At 53.6% G+C, this 25,010-nt stretch overlaps 1 protein-coding gene and 1 long non-coding RNA gene across 6 annotated transcripts; one reads left to right on the forward strand and one right to left on the reverse strand.

The window, feature by feature from the left end:
* Window positions 1-736: 736 nt before the first annotated feature.
* On the reverse strand, window positions 737-3,810 carry LOC308653460. Of its 2 annotated transcripts, none has more exons than XR_014023047.1 (3): window positions 3,621-3,810; window positions 2,874-3,024; window positions 737-861 (listed from the first exon to the last, which is right to left on the reverse strand). It is a non-coding gene; the product is annotated as an uncharacterized lncRNA (long non-coding RNA). The 2 variants fall into 2 exon arrangements; XR_014023048.1 differs by having other exon boundaries at window positions 2,874-3,037; window positions 3,369-3,810.
* A 312-nt stretch (window positions 3,811-4,122) lies between these two features.
* On the forward strand, window positions 4,123-24,995 carry LOC308653457 (pericentrin-like). Of its 4 annotated transcripts, none has more exons than XM_081302025.1 (13): window positions 4,123-4,266; window positions 8,674-8,793; window positions 14,245-14,396; window positions 15,058-15,200; window positions 15,466-15,698; window positions 17,008-17,197; window positions 17,855-18,082; window positions 19,431-19,463; window positions 21,537-21,769; window positions 22,238-22,354; window positions 22,453-22,482; window positions 23,228-23,431; window positions 24,708-24,995. In XM_081302025.1, exons 3-13 carry the CDS (start codon window positions 14,359-14,361, stop codon window positions 24,978-24,980), a joined length of 1,722 nt encoding a protein of 573 aa, XP_081158151.1. In that variant the 5' UTR covers window positions 4,123-4,266; window positions 8,674-8,793; window positions 14,245-14,358; the 3' UTR covers window positions 24,981-24,995. The 4 variants fall into 4 exon arrangements, with proteins under 4 accessions (XP_081158151.1, XP_081158153.1, XP_081158152.1 ...); XM_081302026.1 differs by lacking the exon at window positions 4,123-4,266 and adding an exon at window positions 4,313-4,654; XM_081302027.1 differs by lacking the exon at window positions 8,674-8,793 and having other exon boundaries at window positions 4,134-4,266.
* The last annotated feature ends 15 nt before the right edge of the window (window positions 24,996-25,010 follow it).

The raw sequence follows: 25,010 nt of genomic DNA on the forward strand, positions 1-25,010 counted from the left end.
GTGGAGCCGTGCCCACAGCGGAGCTCGGTGCTTCCCTAGCGCTTGTGGTTCCAGGTTGCTCCTGGCTCCTGATGAGATTCTGCTCCTCCTTAGAAGCTGGTTTCACTGCCCATCTGGCTTCTTACTGCTCTTTCTCAGGCGCTTGTGCTGCTTTGCGACCCTGTGAACATGCTTCCCTTTCGAGGGTCAGGTGGCCCAGGATGGGAGTTAGGGGCCTTGAAGAGTGACTGGGGTGTCTACCCTGCTTGGTCCTCAGAGATGTGTGTACAGTCTCCCTGTGGGTGCTGTGTCCTTCCTGCTGCCTGAGCCCTTGGCGACTCCCCTGGCTCTCCCCTGGGGACAGTTAGAGGTCAGGGCCGAGGTTCTGAACAACCCAGGTCAAGTGGAAAATGTGGCTCAGGGCTTGCAGGGGGCCAGTACAGCATGGTCATGGGTCCTGCCGCCCCCGCTCACCTGGGATGTTGCCTCAGGTTTTTGGAGGAGCGTAAAGAGATCATGGAGAAGTTTGCTGCGGACCAAGATGCTTTCCTGCGGGACGCTCAGGAGAAGCACGCCCACGAGCTACAGCTCCTGCAGCAGGGACACCAGCAGCAGCTTCTGGCCTTGAGGACAGAACTTGAGAGCAGGCACCAGGTGGAGCTGGCCGAGCTGGCGGCCACCCTGGAGAGGGAGCGGCAGGTGCTCCTCGAGGCTCGAGTGGCTGAGCTGCAGATGAAACACACTGCTGAAATCAGTGCTCTGGAAACGAGACATTCGTCAAGCCTGGATGCTCTGGAGTCCTGCTACATGTCTGGGGTTCAGGCCATTCAGGACCAGCACAGGCAGGCTCTGGAGCTTTTGCGAGCAGAGCTTGAGGAACAGCTGCAGAAAAAGGACTCTTCTCACCAAGCAGTTTTGACTCAGGAGTTGGAGAAACTTAAGCTAAAACATGAGAAGGAGCTTCAGTCTGCCAAGGACAGCCTGAGAATGGAAATGCGTGCCGAACACACAGAGCAGCTGAAAGCCCTGGCCATGGAGCTCCAGGGTGCACACCAGGTGAGGCTTGGCCCTCGGCCCTGCGCTCGTATTAAATGCTCTTGCCCCATTTCAAGAGCCATGCTGGTCCTTTAGTCAGGCACTTGGGTTCGGGTACAAAGGAGTTTGTAGGGAAGTCCCTTTGCCCTAGACGTGCAGCCCTGACCCTGCGGTCAAGGGCGAGGACCTATATAACCTTCCTACTGCAGAGCTTTGCACTTCCTCTGCTCTCCTCAGCCTGGGGACTTCATCTCCCTGAATGGGCACGGCTACTGTTTGTGCTACAAGTGGCTCCTGGGATGCCAGGCCTTAGGCAGATTGCATGCCAGGGCAGTCTCCCTACTTGGGAGGGTGGGTGCACTTGGTCTCAGCATCCACACTGGTCCAGGAGGATGGAGCTGGGCTTTCTCTGGGTTGATTCAGAGAGCAGTCTGATGCCATGGGATGTGCCTAGGCAGGTGCCTGCCCTTGGGAGCGCTCTTCCACTCTGTCAAAGGCAGGTAGATGCTGGGCGGGTTCAGTGGTTCCTGGGCATGGATTTAAACCTGTAGGTCTTGGTCCGTTGACTTATAGATGTAGTGTTCTAGGAGACTATTCAGAAAGGAGAACCGTACCACTTGATTGGTGGCAGAATTTGGTGGTAGAAAGCATGTGGAAAGTTAATTGCTCTGTGTACCTGGCAAGGCTGTGGGGGGTGTGCAGGGCCCTGGGTGGGTGTGCTGGAGCACACCACCTGCGGATGGAGGAGGAGACCTTCTGGAGGAGGAGAGGGTAGTGGCGTTGGGCAAGCTGGGTGCTGAGGCTCTGCTCCTGGAGCACCACACCAGACTGCCCTGCAGCAGCTGGGGGACACACATGTAGCCCTGGCTGAGGTGCAGCCACAATGAGCAGAGCAGGCTGGGCTCTGGGAGCAGACTGAGCAGGTGAGTGCCGCATGCAGCTCCCAGGGCCTCTGAGTCTCCACCAGAGCTCCACAGCCCCTGCTCATGGGTGCTAGGGTGTCTGCTCCAGGGTCAGCTCTATTGGGAGCAGAGCCCATTGAGACGCACTGGAGCTGATGCCTCTGTGGGGTGGGCTGCTAGCCTTATCCTTGCAGTCTCTGGAGGGCAGAGCCCTGCTGTGGGCCTGGAGGGCAGCAGGTGGCTCCTGGGTGTTGATATTCTGGCAGCTGCACACAAAAGGGGTTGATGGGACTGCTGACCTAGGCAAGTGTTGACCCAAGCCCGTGGGAGACATGGCCCTGGGGTGAATGGCCAGGGTGTTGGTGTCTGCTGGACTGGCTGATGGTGGTAGTGGTGCATGGAACCTGGGGGTGATGGGGAGGTCACGGTCTCTGTGTTGGTGCCATTTCTGTGAGGATGTCAAGGGTGGGGTGAGTGAGCTGCACAGAGTTGTGACTTTTGTCCACATAGCAGGATGGGGTTTTAGAAGTGTGGAAAAATAAGACTCTCTAATGTCTCATTTCTAACCATAAAATAAGGCCCTCGACTTTGCCCAGGTTTGCTGGATTAATAGTTGGTAGTTGCTGTTCTTACTTGGGGGTGACATCTGGACTCATTTCTAAAGTTAGTGTTTAAGCTGTTTGTTCACGTGGATGTTCCCTAAATGGGCACTAGAGATCACAAAGATAAACGGAAGTGTGACAGTGAGATTTATTTTCTGTGTTTAAAAGTCCTGGAGTCTGGTCTGCGTATTCCCCTTGAGATGCAGCCCTGAGGAATGGTCTCAGAGGGGCCAGGTGGTCACCAGGAAGACAAAGACACCTGACCCAGGGAGGTACTGGGGATTTGAGACCCAGGTGGCACTGGTATACCTGAGGAGGCTGGGTGCGTGTCCTGGAGGCTAGTGGTTGCCCGTACCTTGGTTTATGAGTTGGGATTGTTAGGCGCTGCCCCTCTCTCCTGAGGTGCCACCTTGAGCTGCATACTGTGGAGGGTGTGCGCAGCACGTCCTTCTGCAGGAGTCAGGTCCTGTTGTCTGCGGAGCCCTCTAGTCATGGACACGCAGCTTCTTCCCGGCTTACCTGTGAAGCATCCAGGTATTGCCAACTGTCCTAGCTTGTGACCTAATGCTGGGTTCACAAAAACTGACTACTCCAATAACTCAAGAAAACTACAAAGAACGCACGCAACCACACAGAAATAACTTTTTCAATAATTCAGAGACGACTCTGTGAACTCAAGGGTCTGTGGAAAGAGAGCGAGCCACTGGAATTCTTTATTCTTATATAGGGAACCTACAAGAGGAGGTTTCATGGAACATTCTATACCAAAAAGGGTAAAGGGGTAGGGTTACAAGGGAACAGGTGAGTGTAGCTCAACCCCTCTGGGTGCCGCCTACTCCTAGGGCCATACCTTGTTGTCCAAGAGAGGGAAAAGACTGAGTCACGAGTGACATGCCAGACTACATTGATCTTTCAGATCGCCAGGTGCATCAGGACTCACAGGTGTGTGCATTTGGAGTGGCTCCCCACACCCAGGAGTTGTATGCCTTTCCACACTGTGTGTGGCCTTTGTTCCCGGCTCAGCACCTCTGTTCCCTGGCGAGGTGCACAGTGCTCAGGACCATCACCGAGCACTCTCCCCATCCCAGGGGATGTGCGTGACGGACGCCTCTTATGTGATCGAAGGTGTCTGGATCTCACAGGCAGAAGCAGCTGGGCTATGGGGAAGTGAGTATGCTGAAATCAAATAATTTGATGACCCCTTGTCCTGCCACCCAGCAGGTGCACACCAGTTCTGGTGCCTCAGTGCCCAGTGGGGACTTTAGCCTGGTCTATCTGAGACGCCAACAGGGCCTTTGTGGCGTGAGTCCTGATGAGCCCCTGCCTCTTCCTGCTGTGCTCATGGGATCGGGACCCACATGGCCTTGTGCGTGCTGAGTCTTGAAGTTTTTGCCTATGGCAGTGATTGGGGGCTCTCTGTTCTCTACCCTGTGGGTGGGTCTGCAGGTGAGGTCAGACCTGCCAGGTGAGTGGGATGCTTCCTCTGGTGTCCCTCCAGTTCTGCCCTCAGCCATTATAGGAACCATGCAGGGTGCTCCCTGGCATGCCAGGGCCATGGTCCCAAAATAGCAGGGACATGCTGTTCTTGCCATGTGGCCATGCTCTGCCCAGGCCACAAATAATCTTGCACCTGTCTGAGGAGCAGAGTTGTTTATCAGCAGTCTCGTCTGGCCTGTGTGTGTGAGGCGGTCGATGACTTCAAGTGACTGCCACTCAGAGTGTGGTTGAGAACAGCGTTCTTTAAAAACGTAAGCTCTTTTTCTTTTTTTTTTTTTTGCTGGAAATCGTGTCCTGTGGAAAAGCTTCTGCTGGTGACAGCAAGAGGTCTGAGTGCAGAAGGGAGTTGCGAGTGCCAGTGGCCACTGTGGGCAGCTGCTGCTCTTGGGCAACAGCCAGGTCTGCTCATAAGTCAGTCTTGCAAGTGTGGAGAGAAGCCGTGGCCAGCCGTGGTGTGGACCCAAGGTCTTCCTGCACTCTTGGCCAGCTCCCCACCCTAGCTCCCCTCCAGGTGCATCAGCCTGGCTCTTGAATGACTCCGATACATGTATCTTCTGTGATTATGTGGAGTTTCAGAAAAACCTGAGAATGACTTTGTAAAAACACACCTTCTCATTATTGGCTGACCCTTTAGGACAGGTGAGTTGAAGTAGTGATCCAGGCTGGAGGTGGAAATGCAGTCTGTGGCGGGGCTGCTAGGGCAGGGCCTCTCCTGAAGGGCAGTGCCACACTGGGCCGCATGTCTGTCCTGCTATGGGGCTGGCCCAGGCAGGGGTCTTGCTGGGTGGAATAGCCTGAGGTCTGAAGGAGGCCGGTTGGCCTGCCAGTGTGGGAGCTCTGTGCCTTGCCACCGGTCTATCTGTGTGTCTAACTGCTTAAGCCTCCCGGGGACAGGGCAGGCGATAAAGTGGCCCAGTCTGACCTCCAGTAGAAGGCCTGGGTTCAGCCTTGCCTTCTGTGCTGCAGGCCCTGAGGTCGGCCTTTCCGCCAGGCTCCTCTAGAGTCACCTCTGCGCCCTGCCCACGGTCAGTGACACTGAAGCCCAGACTGTCTGTGGGATGGAGTTTGAGGCTCTTGGGGCCTTGTGGGGGTCGGTACTCGTGGACCATACTTCAGCCTCCCAAGGCAACCTTGCTCAGGTCTGCTTTTACACATTCGGCATGGACACAAGATTTTCCCGTGAAAAAAGTGTTTTATGCCTCAGAAGCACTTTCAGAGAAGCACCGAGTTCAGCCCCAGCTGGTGGAGGATGCTGAGGACAGGCTTAAAGCCTGGCCCCTCACATGAGAGCCTGTCCCTGCTCACCTCCTGATGGCAAACTCCACGTGCACCACAGGGTGGCCTTTTCCTGCCAGGGTCCTCCAAAAGGAATGGGGATGTTTTAGGTGGGTTCTTATCAGGGTGGAAAGGGAGCGTGGCTTTGTGGGCCTGGCAGGCCTGTGGGCCTCAGGTGGGTTGCTCCTGAGTCCACCCACTGCTGGGGGACACACATAGCACAGCTATCAGCCTTGCCTCTCAGGCAGCTGCAGCTCCCTCCTGGTTGGCGAGAGAGGGGTTGGGGGGAACAGGCTGCACCTGCCACAGCCAAAACTGCTTGCAGAGATGTGATCAGAACCATTTGAAGAAAGAATGATTATGAAGTGATGCCTGTTAGTCAGAAGTGACGTCTAGAACTTGCCATGGGAGCCTGCATTCTGATGATGGCAACTAGGTAGAGAGTCTGGGCTCCCTTGGCACCTGCAGTCCCAGGCAGGCCCCCTAGGCTCTTCACAGCCTGCCCTGGGCTTCCCCACGCTGGAGACCTAGACCCAGGTTGATGACCTAAGTGCTGATGGGAACCGGGCCACGCACCACCTTGAGAAAGAGAGCAGGATACTTGGGGCCTCCCTCTCCAGCCCTCCAGCCCTCCAGGGCACACAGCTGCTGGACTGTCCCGATACTGCCCTCAACCACTGCAGACAGAGGAAAAAATCTCATTCTCAGTTTTCACATACAATGTTAAAACAGTTTCATTCTCTCATACGGGGAGCTTTTCTAGGTCACTTTTGCCAGGTGCTTACAGTTCAATGTTGCTGCTTAGCTCAGTTTTCTGCTGAGAAGGGGCTGTCAGCACTGAGTTTTGCTTGCTGCTTTGGCAGGGCAGCAGCCATGGGGGCTTCTCTTTGGGAGGAGCCTGCCCTGGCACCAGGAGGACACTAATTATCTGGTACTGTCAGTTTTCATTGCAGGCATGTTGTGTATTTGAGATAAAATTTACAAACCATAAAATTCACTCTCGCTCTTCAACCACAGTTCAGTGGTTTTTAGTGCATCCACACTTGAGCACTGTCTTGGTTCTAGAACACTTTACTCCCTCAGCAGACCCTTCCCCTGCTGCCACTGTTCCACTCACCTCCTCACCTGGGGCCTCACCGTGTGCACTTTAGTGCCCGCTGTTATCTGCTTCTGGGGTCTTCCATCTGCCTTCTTTTCATTCTGATTTTCTTGAGGTTTTTAAAGCATTTGAGTGCTTGCCCTGGGCATTCCAGGGACACCTTCCCAGAGCAGTCTTGGTTCACAGGCTCCAGCTCTCTCCTCCCTCCTTTGGGCCAGCACTGCTGACCAGGGTTTGTCTTCACACATATTAGGCTGATGGATGCTTCTGTCTTGAATCGGAGGCAAGAGTGAACCCTGAACAAGACTGCATGTGTTTTGCTTTGTGTGCTCAACCCCCGTCGTCACCTTCACTTCTGCCCAGTGTCTTCTTGTAGGTTCCATTTCAATTACTTGAAGGACTCTCTGTAGCATTTCTGGTAGGGCAGTCTGCCAGTAGGGATTCACTGCTGCTGCTGCTGCTGCTGCTGTTTGGCAGAGGCATAGTTTCTTTTTCATTTGTGGAAGGTGGTTTCTTGGATATAAAATTTCTGCACACATTGAATGCAGCAGTGGTTTCTGATGGGGGTTCCACTCTAATCTGTGGGACCCAAGGAGACGCATGTCAGCCTCCTGCTGCACTCAGGCTCCTCTGGGAGTTCCTGTGGCAGTCACCTGGCTTGACCTGTGTTGTACTCAGGGCGTTGCTCAGGGAGATCCCCCTGACCATCATATCTGCAATCCCCCTCCCTTTTCACAAGTTCATGACAGCTGTCTGCCCTCCCCTCCTCTGGGCTCTCTGGGGACTCTGACATTCCTCCTGGGCTGTGTGAAGGTGCCCTCGGGCCTGTGAGCTGTGGGCCATGCCCTTCAGTCCTCAGTGTTTCTGTTCCCTGGCGGATGGCGTCAGCTGACTTGACTTCAGTGGGCTGACCTCTGCCTGCTCAGATCTCCTGCAGGACTCCCTAGTGAACCCTTCTGTTCAGTGGTCATGCTTTCCGTCTCCAGCCCAGGGTGTCTCTGGACTTCAGTGGGCTGACCTCTGCCTGCTCAGATCTCCTGCAGGACTCCCTAGTGAACCCTTCTGTTCAGTGGTCATGCTTTCCGTCTCCAGCCCAGGGTGTCTCTGGAGTTCTTTGCCCTCACCTGTTACTTAGGGGCTTGTGTGCAGGTGGGGTGTGGCCTCATTCACCACCTACCTGGTGTTCCTTCCTAGGTGGTGGAGCTGCCACTGGAGGGGACTGCCTGCGCCTTCCCAGGCCCTGCTTTGGGGGGCTCTGTCCTCAAGGATTTACGTTTGCATTTTTGGTCAGCTTCTTTTTTAAAAAAACATTGATTTAGTTGTTGATAGACCTTTATTTTATTTACTTATTTATTTATGTGTGGTGCTGAGAATCAAACCCAGTGCCTCACACATGCCAGGCAAGTGCACTACCATTGAGCACCACCTCCAACCCTTGTCGGCTTCTTGATAGTGCCACCTGGAGCCAATCTTGACAGTTGCTGCTGAGGGTTCTGGGCCTGTGGAGCATGAGCTCTGCCTGGGTTGGGAGACCAGCCTTGGGCGGGTGCAGTGGCCACTGCCAGGCTCCACAGTGCTTCAGCCTGTCCCACCCCCATGCACCCTGGGGGCACTGGTTCTCAAGTCTCCTCAGAGATGCAGAGGATGGTCGGGAGAGCTCAGGCACCCTGGAGCCTATTCCTCTGGTGGTGGCTTGGTCTTCATGTTTAGTGACGCTCTTTGGATTGTTGCAGACCTCTCTTGAGTCCCCTCAGCTCTGAATAAGGTGACTCCACAGTGTTCGGGGCCTTCTAGAAGCACTTCTTATACGGTTTTTCTTTAAAAAAAAAAAAAAAGAGAGAGGTTGTTTCATTACTATGTTAATTCATCTAAGTGAACTTTAAAAACATTTTTTCACTTAGGAAAAAAGAGTTGTATACCTTTTAAAGCTGAAGGAACCCTGGTGTCTGACTATCTAGTATTGTCATGACCATGACCCCTTGGTGGTGGGTAACTTCCTGATGTGACCATCTCAGAGGATCTCGGCCACCAGCACACAGGGGCTACAGCTGCATCCCAGGACAGGACTCTGTCCTCCTGGGTGGTGATTCGAGGACTTCATGTGAGCCTGTGCCTGCGTGGGTGGCAGGTGTGGGGTCACTGTCTTGTGGGGAGAGGGGCTCAGGAGGTGCTCCCTGAATGTGCTGCTGGAATCTAGGGAGCTGCAGAGAAGTGGGTGCTCCTTTCCCAGGAAGAGCCATCTGTGGTCGACACACTGACGTTGGTGTTAATGTCCTTCACACAGGCCGCGTTGGAGAGTGAGCAGGAGCCTGCTGCGTGTGGACAGGAGAGTGAGCAGGCGCAGTCTCTCTGCCAGAGGAGGAGCAAGCCTCTGCAGCCCCGGGAGGACAGCCAGGTCCAGCAGGTGTGTGGTGGAGTGGGGGTAGAATGCGTCACACGGAACCGTCATCTTAGCCACTGGAGGGGGACCGCTCAGTGGCAGGGAGCACTTTCTGCCTGAGCAGCTTCACCTCCAGCCCCGCAGGACCCTTCGCCTCACACACCTGGATTATGCCCTCCACGCGAGGACGCGCCTCCCCCCACAGCCTAACACCCACCGCTCTTCTTCCCATCTGGGATCTGGCTGCTGGGGGACGCCACGTTCGTGGACTCCTGCAGGGCTGGTCCTGCGGTGACTGGAGCCTTCGACTCACACAGCCCCTGGGTCCTCTGAGCGGTGTCACTGTGTACAGCTTCATTCCTTCTTGGCGTGGGTGGCAGGCCGTGGCCCTGTCTCCTGTGGTCATGCGTGATGCTGCTGGGAACGCTGACCCAGCCTGCGGGTCTTCTGGGCAGACGTAGGAGGGGTTGCTGTGTCCCGTGTGTGGCACTGTGTTTAGCCATTGCAGAATCACCGTTCCTCACTCTCTCCTGCCAGAAAGCCCAAGGGTTCTGTCCCTCCAGCCCTTACCCAGTTATCTTGTGCTTTGCTGGTGGCAGCCATTGGTGATGGGTGTGACGCAGTGGCTTGCTGTGGTTTTCCCTAGTGGTGTGATGCTGAGCGTCTTTTCCCGTCCTTAGTGTCCTTTTGTCTCTTCTTTGGAGAAAGGCCTGTTAGTTCCTCTGACTGTTGTGAGTCAGGAGGTTGGTTCTTGCTGCTGTGTTGGAAGGTGTGGCTGTTTCCACGCTGTGTGGCCACAGCCCCTGCTGGTCTCTCCACCTCTTCCCTGGCTTTGCTGCAGTGCAGGGCGCCAGGCTTGACCTCACAAGGAACTGGAGGTGAGTGTGCTAGTGCGTGCGTGCCAGGTACTGTCCTGGGGATACCAGTGTTCTCGCTTCTGAATCCTCAGGGCTCTGGGGCCTGGGGAAGCACCTTCCCGACTTCCAGATCCCGCAGTTGCTGAGAAGCAGCTCGTCTGACTGCAAACACTTTCAGAAGATTTCTGTGGGATCGTGGCAGTGGTCCGTCAGCAGCAACAGTCCAAGGGACCTCTTCCCAGCTCAGAGGCCCCTCTTGTGTGGAAGCCAGTGGCCTTGTTCAGGGACATTGGTAGGGGCAAGGGGTAGCAGTACCAGTGAGGCTGTGGGGGGTAATTTCATCCGAGCCCCTGGACTCTGAGGAACGGAGGCCTTCCAGAGTACGTCTGAGACCTCTTCCTAAAGGAGCTGGCGTTGTTTCTTCCTCCTTCCCCACCCCTCTCCCTCTCCCTCCCACCCTCTCTCAAACTCTCCCCCTCTCCAGGGATTCAACCAAGGGTGCTTAACCACATCCTCAGCCCCTTTGAAAAACTTTTTACTTTGAGACAGGGTCTTGCTCAGTTGCTTAGGGCCTTGCTAAGTTGTTGAAGCTGGCTTTGAACTTGATCCTCCTACCTTAGCCTCCTGAGTTGCTGGGATTACAGGTGTGCACCACCACACCCAGCTGGGAGCAGGCATTTCTGCTATGATACATGTATACATCCCTGAAAAGCTACTTATTCTGTTAAAAAAAAAATACAGCTCATGGGTAAGTGGGGTTAGAAGTTTTATTAGTCAAGATCCATGCAGTTTTGTGACTCAGTTACCAACAAAAATAATTATAACAACAACAACAAAAAGAATTAGCTGGGCTGGGGTTGTGGCTCAGTGGTAGAGTGCTTGCCTACCACGTACAAGGCACTGGATTTGATCCTAAGTACCACATAAAAATAAAATAAATGAAACAAAGGTATTGTGTCCAATCACAACTAAAAACCATTTTTTTTTTCTAAGTAGTAGCCCAGTTAACCAGCTACCTAGGAGGCTGAGGCAGGCAGGAAGATCATAAGTTTGAGGCCAAGATCCTGTCTCAAAATTAAAACACACACACACAACTATAAGGGGCTGGGATGTAGTTCAGCGGAGGAACACCCTGGGTCCAAAACCCCAGTACCAGAAACACACAGACAGCCAAAGTTAAATTCTAAATTTAGAAAGAAATTGTAAAGTTGATGCCATGGTCAGCCCTGAACCAGTGGGCGCTGCGGGTGGGAGGGGATGGGCGGTGCCAGCACCTGGAGATGGTCAGGAGCCCTGCGGTGAGTGGCACAGGCAGGGGCATGCGGCCTTGGTGCCCTGTCGACACAGGCTGTGGTGTGCCAGGAAGCCTGTCTGCAGTTGCTCCTCAGGCAGACCAGACACTGAACATGTTGTTTGTCTTGCAAAATGATCCCGCAAGCATTCAAAACACACAGTGAATGTCCTGGTGTCCTGGCGCTTGGCCGTCTCTGAGCTCAGGCCCTTTCCCTCTAGCAGAACTGCTGTGCGGACGTCCTGCCACTCCTGTCTGATTCTGCCTGCTGTGGTCTTCATACAAGGGGCGCAGACCGTGGCGTGTGTGAAGCTGCACCGCTGTCCTTCCCCAGTGGCCCCCGGTGCCCATGTGATGCCCTGTGCCCCTTCCCTCCCAGTAGCCTCTCGTTCCTGTGTGACGTGCCCACTTCCCCTTCCCTCCCTGGTGGCCCCTGGCCCCACGCGAAGCCCTGTGTGCTTTGGCGGTCCTGCTTTCTAGCTGGGCTTTTCCTGCATGCCCCCGGAGCTCCTCTAGGGGTGCACTGTAGGTCTGGTGTCTGTTGTGAGGCGGCTTCCAGCTGGTCTCCCCTAGCTGCCCGTACCTGCCCCTCACCTGTGGGGCCTGCTTGCCACTCCCGGCTCATGGCTGTGTGGTGGTGTGTTGGGGTCTGAATGTGTGCCCCCTTGTGTGCTAATAGGGTTGTGCACCTGTCAACGTGTTTATGCCTGTTGTGTTTCATCTCTGTGAAACACTGGCTTGTGTCTTTTGTCTTTTTTTTTTTTTTTTTTTTGGTCTGTTTTTTGCAGACTTATGGCAGTTCTTCATAGAGTCTGGATTTTTTCTGATGTGTTTTTTTCTTCTTGGACGTTTTATGAGTGTGGTTTGATTGATGAATTGGTTCCATTCCTTTCCCTCTATCCTTGCTTGGTTGCCTTCCCCTGCTTCCCACAGTCATTCTCCAAGCTCAACTCACAATCAGTCATGGCCAGCTCCTCCCTGCGTGGAGGGCGTGAGGAGGGCTGGCGCTGCCCTGTTAGGTGAGTCCCTGGGGTTTTGAGCCCCTCACTCCCGTGTCCAGTCAGGGCTTGGAGATGCACTGGAAGTGGGCCTTCACGCTGCCAAGAGGGGTTTCAGAACAGCCTGTCGTTGCTGACTCAGCCCTGGGTTCCTTTTGCAGACTTGGCTCTTGGTGCTGGGTTTGCATGCAGGTTCTGGAGCTGGCACTGCGGTTGCTCACACAGGCTGGTGGTGCTGGTGTGGAGTGGCACTGGCCTTTCCCTGGGTGAGGAGTTCATGTCCTCTGGGGCAGTGCTGTGCAGGTGTCTTTCTGGGTTAAAGAAGGCTCCTTCTGTTCTTGGTTTGTGATGGATTTTTTTTTTAAACCGTGAGTAGGTATTAAATTTATTTGCTTGTGCATTTGGCACTGCATTTCTTCATTCAGTCTGGACATGTGTGAGCTACAATAATTGGTCCTAACATGGTGTAGAAACCAACCTGAGTCTTTGTGATGAGTTGAGCTGCAGCATGATTTTCATGGACCCCGCTGGATTCTATTTTCTAGTATTCTTTTTTTTTTTTTAAATAAAAAACCCCTTTATTTATTTATTTTTTTAGGTGTTGATAGACCTTTATTTAGTTATTTATATGTGGTGCCGAGAATCGAACTAGTGCCTCACATATGCCAGACAAGTGCACTGCCGCTGAGCCACAATCCCAGTCCCTTCTAGTATTCTTTTTTTATGCTTTTGCACCTGTAGCTTTTATTCTGCTTGACCTGTAGTTCCCTTTTCTTTTATGGTACAGATTCATAAAATGAGTGACAAGTATTCTCCACCCCTCTCTTTTTTCTGGAAGGATTTGGGCAAAATTAGAATGGCTTGAAATAAGTATTTTCTTAAAATCCATCTGAAAGTTAATCTCTTGGGAAGACTTTAAAGTACTCATTTCCTGTCTGCATTAGTAGGGTTATTTTTATTTTCTGTCTTTTAATGTGGCTGTGTTGAGATGCTCACCTGCACTGCTTTTTTTGGTCAATGAACTCGAAGACTGTTATCCCCACCTGCGGGCAGGATGGGATCAGCAAGTGGACATTAGCTCTTTGTGTGGCCACTGGTAGGACTGACCTTGCCTAGGAGCTCCCTGGCCTATAGCTAGCTGTCCACCACCTACCATCCACTGTCACACACCAGTGGCTGGGCCTATAGCCCTGTCTTGAACCACCTGGGACACAGTTCCCTGTGCTGATAGCATTTGGATACATTGCTCCTCTTCTGTCTTTGGTCATTGTTTGACACCTTGAAACTTGAAATTCCCTGTTTGATTTTCCCAGACGCCTGTGTCTTTGTCTTGGTTTCTTCAGTGGTTTTCTAGAAGTTTTATTTTTTTGTTTCTCCTCCACTGCACTGTGTATCCCTGCAATGAGGAACGCTGGCCTGTTTTCAGTTTCTGATGTTATTGTGGGCTTCCTCTGACCTCCCTGCCCAGGCTCGGTGACCCCACGGCTGCTCACCCTCAGGGTGGAAATGTGGTGCCAGTTGTGAGCTGTCATGGTGCATGACTTCTCTCCTCGTGGCCACTTGCTTTTGGCTCCTCCCCTCTGTTCCTGAGCTGGAACCTGCTGGCCCGACACTGTCCTGTACCTGCCCTGTGGGTGGATGGCCACCTGGGCTGTCCACAGCGAAAGCATGTGCATGGCTTCTGGCCTGGCATCTCTGCCCCGGGCAAGGCAGCGCTCTGTGGCACTTTCCTCTCCTGTGTGGCCGGTGCCGGTGTGCACCTCAGTGGGTTAGTCCCGGGAAGTTGGCACAAGGCGGAGACCCATGGATTGAGGGCTCCAGCTGGTGTGTTTATCTTGTCATCTTTTCTAAGTGACACAGAAAAGTGGCTGAGTTCTCTGGCCAGTGCTTGGGGCAGCCCCAGGGAGTCTGAGAGAGCTGGTGCCAACCCACACCTCCTGGCCCCTTCTGCTGAGCTGCTGAGGTTTTGAGGTTTGTTGTTTGCTTTATAACAGGTATAAGAAGAATTTTTGCCTGCTTGGCAACTAATTTTTTATTGTGAATAACCAGATGCAGGGATTTTGAGTTGTATTTGTGAGGTGAGTTTGACAGATCTGTCCCTTCCTTCCCCTGGTGGCAGTGCAGATTGGGGTTATTTATATATTCTTTTTTTGTAATTGGTGGATAATGGAAGGAAGGAATCCGTGTCACTAATTTTCCTCTCTAATCACCCTCATTCACCTTTAGCGTTTTTTTTTCACATGCAGCCTAGGAAGTGAGGATGGGACTTTCTTGCAGACGCTGTTCTGACTAAATCGTCTCACTGAGGTTTGGCAACTTCTCCCTGCAGCTGAAAGGCCAAGTCCTGTCCTTAACCCAGGAGGTGGAGGAGTGCCGGGCTGAGCTTGAGAGGCTACGGCAGAGGCGTGAGAGGGAGAACCAAGAGGGTGCCACCCTTGTCTCCATGCTCAGGGCGGATGTGGACCTGTCTCAGAGCGAAAGGTCAGCATGTCCCCTCACCCCACCTCCTGTTGAGTTGCCTGGCCATTGTGGCTGCCTCCCTAGACCCACTGTGCTCCTGTGGGCTGCTGTGCAGGTGAGGTCTGGTGGGCGAAAACCCTGGCCACACCCTCCTTCACACACTAAAAGTACTTGGGCACTTGCAGATGCCTGCATACCTGCCACCTTGCTTTGTCATATCTTCATGTTTTATATTACAAAAAACCATGAAGCCTGGCACAGTGGTGCACGCCTGTCATCCCAGTGGCTCGGGAAGCTGAGGCAGGAGGATCACAAATTCAAAGCCAGTCTCAGCAACTTAGCAAGGCCCTAAGCAACTTAGTAAGACCCTGTCTCTAAATAAAAAACAAAAGGGCCTGGAGATGTGGCTCAGTGGGTAAGCACCCCTGGGTTCAATCTCTGGTACCAAAAAACAAAACAAAAACCCATGAAGACTCATGATCTCACTTCCTCCCACCCAGAATCAGTTCCCTGCCCTGACAGCAGGCAAGTCTTCCACATGTCCTCTCCGAGTGCATAGGCTGTGTGCCAGCTGTCCTCTGTGTGCCAAGGCACATGCCCACTGGACACTGGCTGGTCTGTAGGCTGGCCAGTGGCCTCCTCAGGCTGGGTGCAACTCTGCTTGACTGTGCTCTGCCCTCAGGGGAGCGCTCCGTGATGCCCTGAGGAGGCTGCTGGGTGTATTTGGAGAGACGCTGAAGGCCGCAGTTGCCCTGAAGAGCCGGATTGATGAGCGCCTGGGGCTCTTCCTGGACCATGCAGAGGCAGGCCAAGCCCCATCAGCAGGTGCCAGCACTGGGTGGCTCACCTAGGGGTCTGGGGCCTTGGGGGAGGAGCTGCTATGCCAGGATGCTCTTATTCCTTGCCAGTGCCCCCTCTTAGGGAGGCGAGGTGGGACAGGCCAGGGCAGAGCTGCCTGCTTCCTGTGGCGGTCGCTGTTTCACTTAGGAGCTGGGTCCACGTTCTCTGTGTGCACGCGTTGGTTCTGGGGGCTGTGGCTGGATGGTTTGCTCACTGGGTGGTGTGTATAGTGAGTTCGCTCATCTTGTAGCTCCGCCCCTGGAGGAGATGTGGTCAGATGCAGCCCTGCTAGAGTTGGACAGAGCTTTGCCTGAGGGTGCAGAGATGTCTTCGGTGGCTGAGATCAGCAGTCATGTGTGCGAGAGCTTTTTCATGAGCCCTGAAAGTACGCTGGAATGCGAGCAGCCAATCAGAAGAGTCTACCAGAGCCTTGGCATGGCCGTGGACGGCCTTTTGGAGATGGCGCTGGACTCCTCCAGACAGGTGAGGCCCGAGGCACAACTGAGGCTGGCAGGTAAGAGAGTGGCTGAATAGGGCGTGCGGTGATGTAGCTCGGGGACAGCACGTGCTCTTCCAGCACTATTGACACGAGATTTCTAATGAAGGTGGATCCGATGTCCAGGACGCTTTCCTTGTCCCCTTTCCACTGGGCGTTGGGTCAGACACTCCCCGAGCCTGGGTTTGTGGGCTTGGCCTTGGTGTTGGTTACCTTTGCTGATCCCCGCAGCGTGCAGTCGTGTGCTCGTGTCTGGAGGAGGCAGACCTGCTGTGAGGACATGTGGAACCTCAGGTGGTTAGTTGAGATCAGAAACCTGCTGTTTTGACTTGATGTGCTGTTGTTGTGATCCCACACTGAATGTGCACTGAGATACCCGGAGGAAGAGGCTTTGTCCCCCCCCTGAAACTTTTCAGAAGAGGCTTCATCCGGGTTAGGTTCACTGAGCAGTTGGGCATGTCCATGTGTGGCATGGCTGTGGGGGCCTTTTCTTTACCTTGTTCTCCTGGGCACCTTCTGTCCTCCAGGAGCTGGGCACATGTGGCTAGTCTCTGACAAGTAGATCCTTCTGCTGTCCCACGTGTGACCGGGTAAAAAGAGAGCCCATTTGCTCCAGGGTGAGCCGTGGTCTTCATTAGGAGCCCGCCCAGCAGAGAATATGCTTTTTCAGGGTGGGAACGTGGGGGGTTGCCGAGAGAGAGTGGGGGGCCTCTTTCTCGGGGTCCTCAGCGGAACTTCACAGTAGCCATGTGTCGCCCGGGCAGGAATGGGGGACAGACAGCAGGCTGGGAGCAGGGTTGGGCCAGATGGGGCCTCCTGCTGGGCACCATGTGCTTGTGGGTGAGTGGGGCTTAGCTGCAGGAAGGGGGAGGAAGTGACTACAGCAGAGCGGGTGCTGGATGTAGGAGATGTCGCCACTCCTGGGCCATTTTCAAGGAATAACCAAAAGATCTGCTTAGAGGCCAGTGGATATCCGTAGGCCCAGAAGCAGCTGGAGCTGTGTTAACTGATCGGGTGACTGAGGGCTGTCTGTAGGTGGCAGCTGGCCTTAGGCATCCTGAGTTCAGAGGTCCACTGGGCCCCTCAGCCTACAGATGGCCCAGAAGCCCTAGACTGGACACATGTGCTGGGGAGACATCAGCCATATGGGATACCACCCTGGTGACATGGCCCTGGGTGTCAGGAGGCGCAGGGATGCACCTGGTGCCTTGTCCTGCACTGGCCCTGCCGGAGGCCTGGGATGGAAGCAGATTCCTGCTGGTGTGGACATGAGCTTTGGTTGTTTCTGGTATGCAGCTCTGCACCTCAAATATGTTTCAGCAGCTGGAGGAAGCTCGTCAGATTCATTCTCGCTTTGAGAAGGAATTCAACCATAAGAGCGAGGAGACGGCACAGGTCCTGCAGAAGCACCAGGAGCTATTGGAGTGCCTGAAGGAGCAGCGGGCGGCCAGGGCCGAGTTGGCACTGGAGTTGCACAGGGCTGAGGGTGAGTGTGGCTGCTGGGACCCTGGCCTGGGTGTGGCCCTGTCACAGAGGTAGGCACAGCTTTGCTGTAGAAGTCAGTCGCTAGGGAGATGGTTTTTTTTTTTTTTTTTTTTTTTTAACAACTGGGGACTGAACTCAGAGCCTATATCCCCAATCTCTGAGCCATATACCTCTGAGCCATATCCCCAGCCCTCAGCCTTTCCAGTAGCCGGGTTTATAGGTGTGTGCCACTGCATTTGGCCAGGAGTAGCATTTTAAAGAGCAACGTGTATAACCCAAGTAAATCCGCTTTGGAGCACCAGTGGGTGTTTCTTGAGGAGACAGGGGCGTGTGGGCCCAACGCAGTGGTTTGGGCACCCATGATGCTGGCAGAGCTCTTTGAAGACTGAGGGCCTTGGAGCTGTGGCTTGGCACTTGGTGCTGAGCTCTCCTACTCTGCGCTGCACACTCCTGGCAGTACCATGCTCTGCCGCGGCCCTCCTCTCCCAGCTGCCCCTCTGCTGGGTGAGGTGCTGACAGGCATGCTTCTCAGGTCTAGCTGTACGTGGAGGCCTCTCCTCCTTCCGGGGTGGGCCTCTGCCTGCTTCCCAGCTCACACGCCGTGTCCTGGGTGGGCGCCTTGGTGCATGTGCCCCTGCCCCGAGCACACTTGCCTCAGTTGGTCTCTCCTCAGGCCTCCTGGAAGGGTTCAAAGTGGAGAAAGCAGATCTGCAGGAGGCACTGGGCCGCAAGGAGGAGTCGGAGCAGCAGCTGGTCCTGGAGCTGGAGAGCCTGGGGCGGCAGCTGGACCAGGCCGCCCAGGAGAAGGCAGCCCTGCAGGAGGAGCGCTCCATCTTGTGGAGCCAGAGGGAAGCTTGGGCTGCTGAGGCAGAAACAAGAGAAGCAGGTAGGGATTTGGGTTTGGAAGCTGAGCCCAGATTCCAGGAAGTGTGGCCCTTCTGGAGATGAGACCTGGAGCGTGGGGGCTCTTCTGAGGAGTCCAGGAGTACAGCTTAGCAGGCACTGGCAGTGGAAGGGTAGCAGGGTGGTGGGAACACCCACTCAGGCTGAAGGTCTTGAGGCAGTGAGCTCCCGGCTGGTGCTGTGCCCCTGGGAGGTGAGGATGTCTCTGGGCAGCAGGTTGAAGCTCCTGAAAGGTGAGCTACTCACAGTCACACCAACCCCGACTTGGGAAGTATTGTTTTGACAGGAGTGACTTTTAGACATTTTAGCCTTAAAGAATTAAAATGAAAATAGTCAGAACATGAGAAGCTCAAGAGGTGTGTTTGTGGAACATTGCAGCTTCTTCAGAGCCAGCTCCTTGCTGACGCCCAGGCTTTCCTAGGATATGAGGGGCTCGCCCTGTGGGCCCCCTTGACCTGTTCTCTCACTGTCCCACGCACGTGCTCAGGGTCTGTCTCACAAATGTCCACATCTGTCCATGTGGCCATCTTGGCGGGGCCCCTCTGCTGTTCTATTGCCTGTTGGAGTGACCTTGCTGGGGGGGGGTGTCCTTGAAACCTGTACCTGGTGTGAGACCCTTGTTTGTTACATGCACTATCCAACCCATTTTCTATGAATTTTCATTTAAATTTCTTTTTCTTTTTTAAAGAACCACTAGCTTATTGGGTGCATTGGTGCATACCTATAATCCCAGAGATTTGGGAGGCCAAGGCAGGAGGGTTGCAAGTTTGAGGCCAGCACAGACCAGCTTTTGGCTTTGTCATTCCATTTTGTTCTCTGTCCTGTTTCCCTGGGCTTGCCCTTAGCTTTGCTGTTTCTCCTCCTTGAGTTCCGGAGGACCTGGGGATTCTCCTTGCCTCTCCCATGGTGTCTGCCCACATCTGTTATCCTTTGACTTTTGAGTTCCCTCAGCTCAGAGTGTTGTGTGGGAGTCCCTCTGTCCATGCAGTGTGAGGCTCACGGTCCTCACTGGACATTGCTCAACATCTCCTGCTTATTGGCTCTTGTTCTCCCTCTGATACTTTGCCCATTTCCACTTCTTACTATGAACTTCTGGAGTTAAACTGATTTCCCCCCTTTGTATATGTTACTTCGACTCTATTTCAGCTGTTCTTTGTTCTTTTGTCTTAAATACATCTCTTACTGATCTGTGCTCCTCACTCAGCCCCGACCCCCAGGGCTGCAGGAGGGCAGTGTGGTGTCCTGGATGATCTGCTGGCCTGCCTGTTTCTCCTGCCCTTCAGGCAGGTTTTCTGCCCCACCTCTGTGATGCTCTGCATCTCCCTTTGCAGGCACTGTGGTCACTGCAGCGCCCGAGAACCCAGGTTTGTAAAAACAAGCATGATCGCTGCGTGCTGTACCTATGTTTGCATCAAATTTTGTGAATTATTTACTACAGAGGGAGAGTATCTCAGAGCTTTTGTGGCAGACTATTAAATCAAATGACACATGATCTTCAGCACTTATTCACGGCAGCTGTCAGTCGTTCTGTTAAAGTTCCTGCTGAGTGCAGGCACTCCTCGTAGCTGCTGCAGCCACTAAGCTACGCTGTGCTGATGTGTGTGCTGGGCTCTGGGGCAGGTACAGTTTTGGTGGGTGGGTTCTGCTCCCAGCCTCCTGGGAGATCCCCAGCAGAGGGGCTGGGCCTGTGTCCCTTCCTCCAGCACTGGCCCTGAAGGTGCTCGTGTTGGGGCTGGTCGGGCCCAGGCCTGGTGGATGACATGGTCACAATAGCATGTCTAAGGTACTGTAATTGCTTACTTACCAGCATGAGACTTTGAGAATGTTACCTTGGTGGTGATGATAGTGTGTCGTTAAAGATTGACAGCTTTCAAAACTGGTGAGATGTCAATAAGAGTGCTTATTATGCTTGCTCTTTCAGTTTTGGGGGGAAGTCGGGATCCACCACCAGCAAGTCCCCTTTTGTTTTTCTTCAGGTATTGGAGATTGAGCTGCCCCCCACCCTCACCTCAGGGGCTGGGTGCTCTCTTGCCACTAAGCTACATCCCCAGTCCTTTCTATGAAATTTTTAGCAGTATCTCACTAAGTTGCTGAGGCTGGCCTGGAATTTTCCATCCTCCTGCCTTAGCCTTCTGAGTGATTGGGATTATAGGTATGCCCACTGTGCCTTGAAGCCAGCCCCCTTTTCAAGATGTTTGTTTTTGTTTTATTTTTTAAGAGTTTAGCCATTTATTTATTTGTTTGTTTGTTTATTTATTTATTTTTAATGTACTGCAGAGGATTAAACCCAGTGCCTCACCCATGCTAGGCAAGTGCTCTACCACTGAGCCACAATCCCAGGCCCTCAAGATGTTTATTAATCTGTGGTTTCAATCTGGGTGTAGGCTTTGTACCCAGTGTTCTAGTCTGTTTTACGTTGCTATCACTAAGCACTCGGGGCTGTGTAATTTGTAACTAACAGAAACTGGTCTCTCACAGATCTGAAGGCTGGGGAATCTGAGGAAAAGGTGTTGGCAGGCCTGGGAAGCCATTGCCTTCTCCCGTGACAGTGCCTTTCAGGTCAAGGCAGAAAGTGGAAGGCTAAGAGAAGGTCCCCTGAAAGCCCTTCTGTGGAGGCACTGAGTCTGCCTGTGGGGTTGGAACCCTTGAGGCCCGCCCCTCTTAGAGGCCTCCCCCAAACTGTCGTGTTGGCAGTTACATTTCACCCTGAGTTTTGAAGAGGGCAGACGTTCAAGCCGTGGCTTTTGTTTTATCAGTTGCTTGATGGCTTTCCTCTAAGACAAGTCACTGCTGTGGGCAGGTCTCTGGCACCTCTGGTGGCCCATCCAGGTGGTTTCCAGCGGTGCTGCCTCAGGGCAGGCACCAAGTTGCACCTGTGGGCCAGGCTCCAACTCATGCTCTGTTTTCCACCTTGGAGAACTGAAAGTGCAGACAGGATTCCCAGGAAGTTGGCCCCTACCTCCCTGAGGTACCAGGGTGTGTTCTCAGGCTTTTAAAGCTTTTTATTTTAACCAGTTTTCATTGAAGACATGTAATTTTTACTTACAGAGGTGGTTTATCTCTATTTTAGAGGGTGTCTTGCCAAGTCATGGGTATGTTAGGGTGAGAGCTCAGAGTGCGATGGGCTGTGCTGTCCTTGGGGTGACGTTCATTCTCACCGTGGCTTCTGCCTCGGCAGTGTCACGTCCCTATGGGAGAGAAAGATTTCAGGAAGGGGACGAGGCCCACCCACCTCCATGGGCGTCGGGTTTGGGAGATTCACAGGCTCATGCTGTGGCCCTACCCCTGGCCACTGCTCCTTCCTGGGCAGCCGTGAACAGCTGTGTCAAGGCCTGCCACATGTTGTCACCAGCAGGAGGCGCCTGCTGCCTGGGCCTTGCTCTGCACAGTCTGTGCCCTCAGGGGGCCCCTCCGTGTCTCTTTTTTGGCTTCTTTAGCACTGAAGAAGGAAGTGGAATCTCTAACCAGGGAGCAGGTGGAGGCCAGGGAGCAGGCAGAGAAGGACCGCGCAGCCTTGCTCTCCCAGGTGCGGCTGTTAGAGTTGGAGCTGGAGGAGCAGCTCTCGCAGCACCGTGGCTGTGCCCGGCAGGCCGAGGAGGAGGCTATGGCCCTGAAGCAGCAACTGGCTGCCCTGGACAAGCAGCTGCGCAGCCAGCGGCAGTTCATGGACGTAAGCGGCCTGGGCAGTAAACCATATTCCCCTTGCTAGGTCCTCACAGCAAGTGGCTTCTGCCACAGGACCCTGTAGGTTGGCATCCAGTGCTCCCCTGTGCAGGCAGATGGCTGTGTGGCCGACTCCATGGGCCCTTGGGTCCTGTCAGTGTTTCGTGATGCTGATTCTGAGGGAAGAGCCTGCCATCTCAGGAGGTATCTGCATACCTCGCCTTCCCCTGCAGGGAGCCCAGGGCCATTTCTGTGGACCCCGGCTGTCTTCTCCTGACTGGCTTCCATCTGCCCCTTACAATGGTGCCAAGTGCTTCAAAGGCCACCTTCACATTTCAGCTAGAGGGGTGCTCCTCTTCACCAGGATGAGAGGGGCTATGCCCAGGAGCAGCCCATATTACTGGGTGGGTGCATGTGTGCAACGGGCAGCCATCCTCGCCCAGCTGCCACAGGTCTCCTGGGGTGGTCCTTGCAGGAGCAGGCTGCTGAGCGTGAGCATGAGCGTGAAGAGTTCCAGCAGGAAATCCAGAGGCTGGAGGGGCAGCTCCGCCAGGTGGCCAGGCTGCGGCCCCTGGGCCCCTTTGACAGTCAGGTGGGTAAGCTGCCGTTTGCCCTGCCTTCTGGGGAGCCCATCTCTAGAGTGTTTCTAAGCTTTGTCTCTCTTTACATTTTTGCCCTCCGTGTACTCAGGGACGTCAGTGTGCACAGCTGGATGAGGAGGTAGGATGGCAGCGCCGCCTGTGCCCCGTCCCTTCTACACAGCTGATGCCCCCTGCTGGCTGCGGCTCCCTCACCTGTGTGGCCAGCAGGGGCCACATGCACCACCCTGTGTCTTGGTGCTTTCTTGGCTTTTGCTCAGGTCTGTGACTGTCTGCACCCTCTTGTCTGAGCTGGCTCTAGGTGATTTCCTTATTCTTTTTTAAATTTAAACTTATTTTGAGGAGATGGTGGGTTCTGTGTGGTGGTAAGAAGTAAGGCTCAGAGAGAACCCTGTTCCATGGTTGCATCCTGCAGAACCCGACAGGGCTGCGGTGGAACAGAGCCATGTGCCCTGCAGTACCCTGTGCCCCTGGCAGCGCGGACCCGCCCTGTCTCTGGAGCATTCTGTAGTGGAGTCTTGGATGCTGCCATTGGGGACTGGTTTTCCCCCCTTGTTCTCTGGAGAGCCACCCAGGTGGTTGCATCCTCAAGGGGTCTTTTTGTTGCCGAATAGTAATCTATTCCTTTCTGTCAAAGAAAGTTTTAATTTACTAACTTGTCTTGTCTTACATTATTGCTTTTATGCATCTTCTTGTTAGGAGAGGATGCCCTTCCTAAAACACCTGTGTCTCATTCTTGTGTGGGTTTCATTGTGCAACTGAGGTCTGGAGAAACTTCTGTCACTTGTGTTGTGTGCTTTCTTTGTTTGGAAGAGAGGTTGCTGTTCAACAGTCTGTTTTATTTCTCATGCTTTTTTGTGTTTTAGATTGAACTATTGCAAGAAAAGTTGAGAGAAAAATCGGATGGATTTAATGAGTTGGTTATAAGGAAAGAGTTGGCAGATAGGCAAGTGTTAATCCAGGAAGAAGAAATTAAACATCTGGAGGAGACAAATGCCAACACCAAAAGACAGGTGGCCCAGCTCCAGGAAGAACTGGAAAAACAGAAAAAGATGGTGAAAAAACTACAAGTAAAGCAACTGCATCCTGGGAGTGCAATGGGTGGCTGGGGTGTACAAGGGGCAGCACCTCACTCCCACTCTGTCCAATACTCCACCTGCCAGGAGCCAGTGCACCATGAGTCCTCAGTGGCCTGCTTAGTGGTTCGCGTCTTGCTCACTTCCTGCCGACTTAGTTGCTCACTTAGTTGCTTAGTCACTCACTTAGTTGCTGATTTAGTTGCTCGCTTAGTTGCTCATATCTTGCTGACTTAGTTGGTCACTTCTTGCTGGCCTAGTTGCTCACTTAATTGCTTAGTCATTGCTGACTTAGTTGCTCACCTCTTGCTTGCTTAGTTGCTCACTAATTGCTTAGTCATTGCTGACTTAGTTGCTCACCTCTTGCCCACTTTATTGCGGCCTGAGCTTCTGACTGCCCAGGAAGTGGCGCTGTTTCCTTTGACCATTTGGTTGGTGGAAATTGAACTTCTGACTTTTAGTTCATATCACTGGAAGTTAAAACGTCCCTTAAAAAATGAGGCCCAAAGAACAGCCTAACTTGAGAGTCAGACTGAATTTTGTTCAAGGGTGACTCAGTTTTCATCAGCCTTGCCTGGTTCTTGTGAGTGCTGGTGGGAGGGACTGAGCCCCCAAGGACAGGGTGCCCTGGTTTCACCACCCTGGGAAGAACACCTCAGCACCTGTGTTTCCTGGTGGTCCTGCTTAGCCTTGCCCCACAGGAGATCCTTCCCTGATCTAGCACTTCCTGTATGTCCCTGCCGGGTCCCTCAGGCTGCTTTGTCCCTTTGTTCATTCACTCAGCAGACTTTCACTGAGCTCATTAGTGCTGGGAGTGAAGAAACGGCTCCCCCCCCCCCAGGTCCGACCACCTGTACAACTTGGTATGCTAGTTTCTTGCCCACCTGTGTGTGCTGTTTCCCCCACTTAAAATGTGTTGAAGGTGCTGTGAGCCATATCCTTCCTCTTGCCAGTTTTTTTTCTAGTGTTTTGGAATTGGAGATAGCCTAGTGACTGTTTTTGTGCCTTGTCAAGTGATCACCAAGGTCTCTCCCAGTGGGATCATGGTGCCCCTGTGGCTCTCTCCAGCGTTGGGGGGGGGGGGTCTCAGCAGGAGCTCAGATGGGTTCTGTTTAGTGTCTGTGGTCTGGAGCCCCTGGGCACAGGTGAGTGCAGGGCCCCCATTGCTTTAGGATATCTCAGGATGGTCTATGTTATAGAGGCAGCAGAGTGAGGTCCCTGATTCTGTAAGTGTCTGCCTAAAATAAGTTTCCATCTCTTTCTTAAATAGGAAGAAGAGGCGGTAAAGGAACAGCAGAGGAGTGACATGATACTGGTGCCGCTGCCGCAGTCTAGGACCCCCGAGGGCAGGTGTCCCATGCCTCCAAGGGGCAGCCCCCGGGAAGGCCCGGAGGTCCTGTCAGAGGCGCTGCAGAGGGCCCTGCTTCAGCATGAGAGCCAGGCAAGTGTGCTGCAGGCAGCAGCAGTGCCCATATTTGGCATTGTCAAAAGATATGTGTCCAATGTGTACTATCTCCTTGGTAATTCTGTCACTTTTATGTGATACTTTTTATATTTCTAAAATTTTCAGAGC

Source organism: Spermophilus citellus (assembly GCF_964194105.1).
Source record: "Spermophilus citellus genome assembly, chromosome: 7".
Lineage (NCBI taxonomy): Eukaryota > Metazoa > Chordata > Mammalia > Rodentia > Sciuridae > Spermophilus > Spermophilus citellus.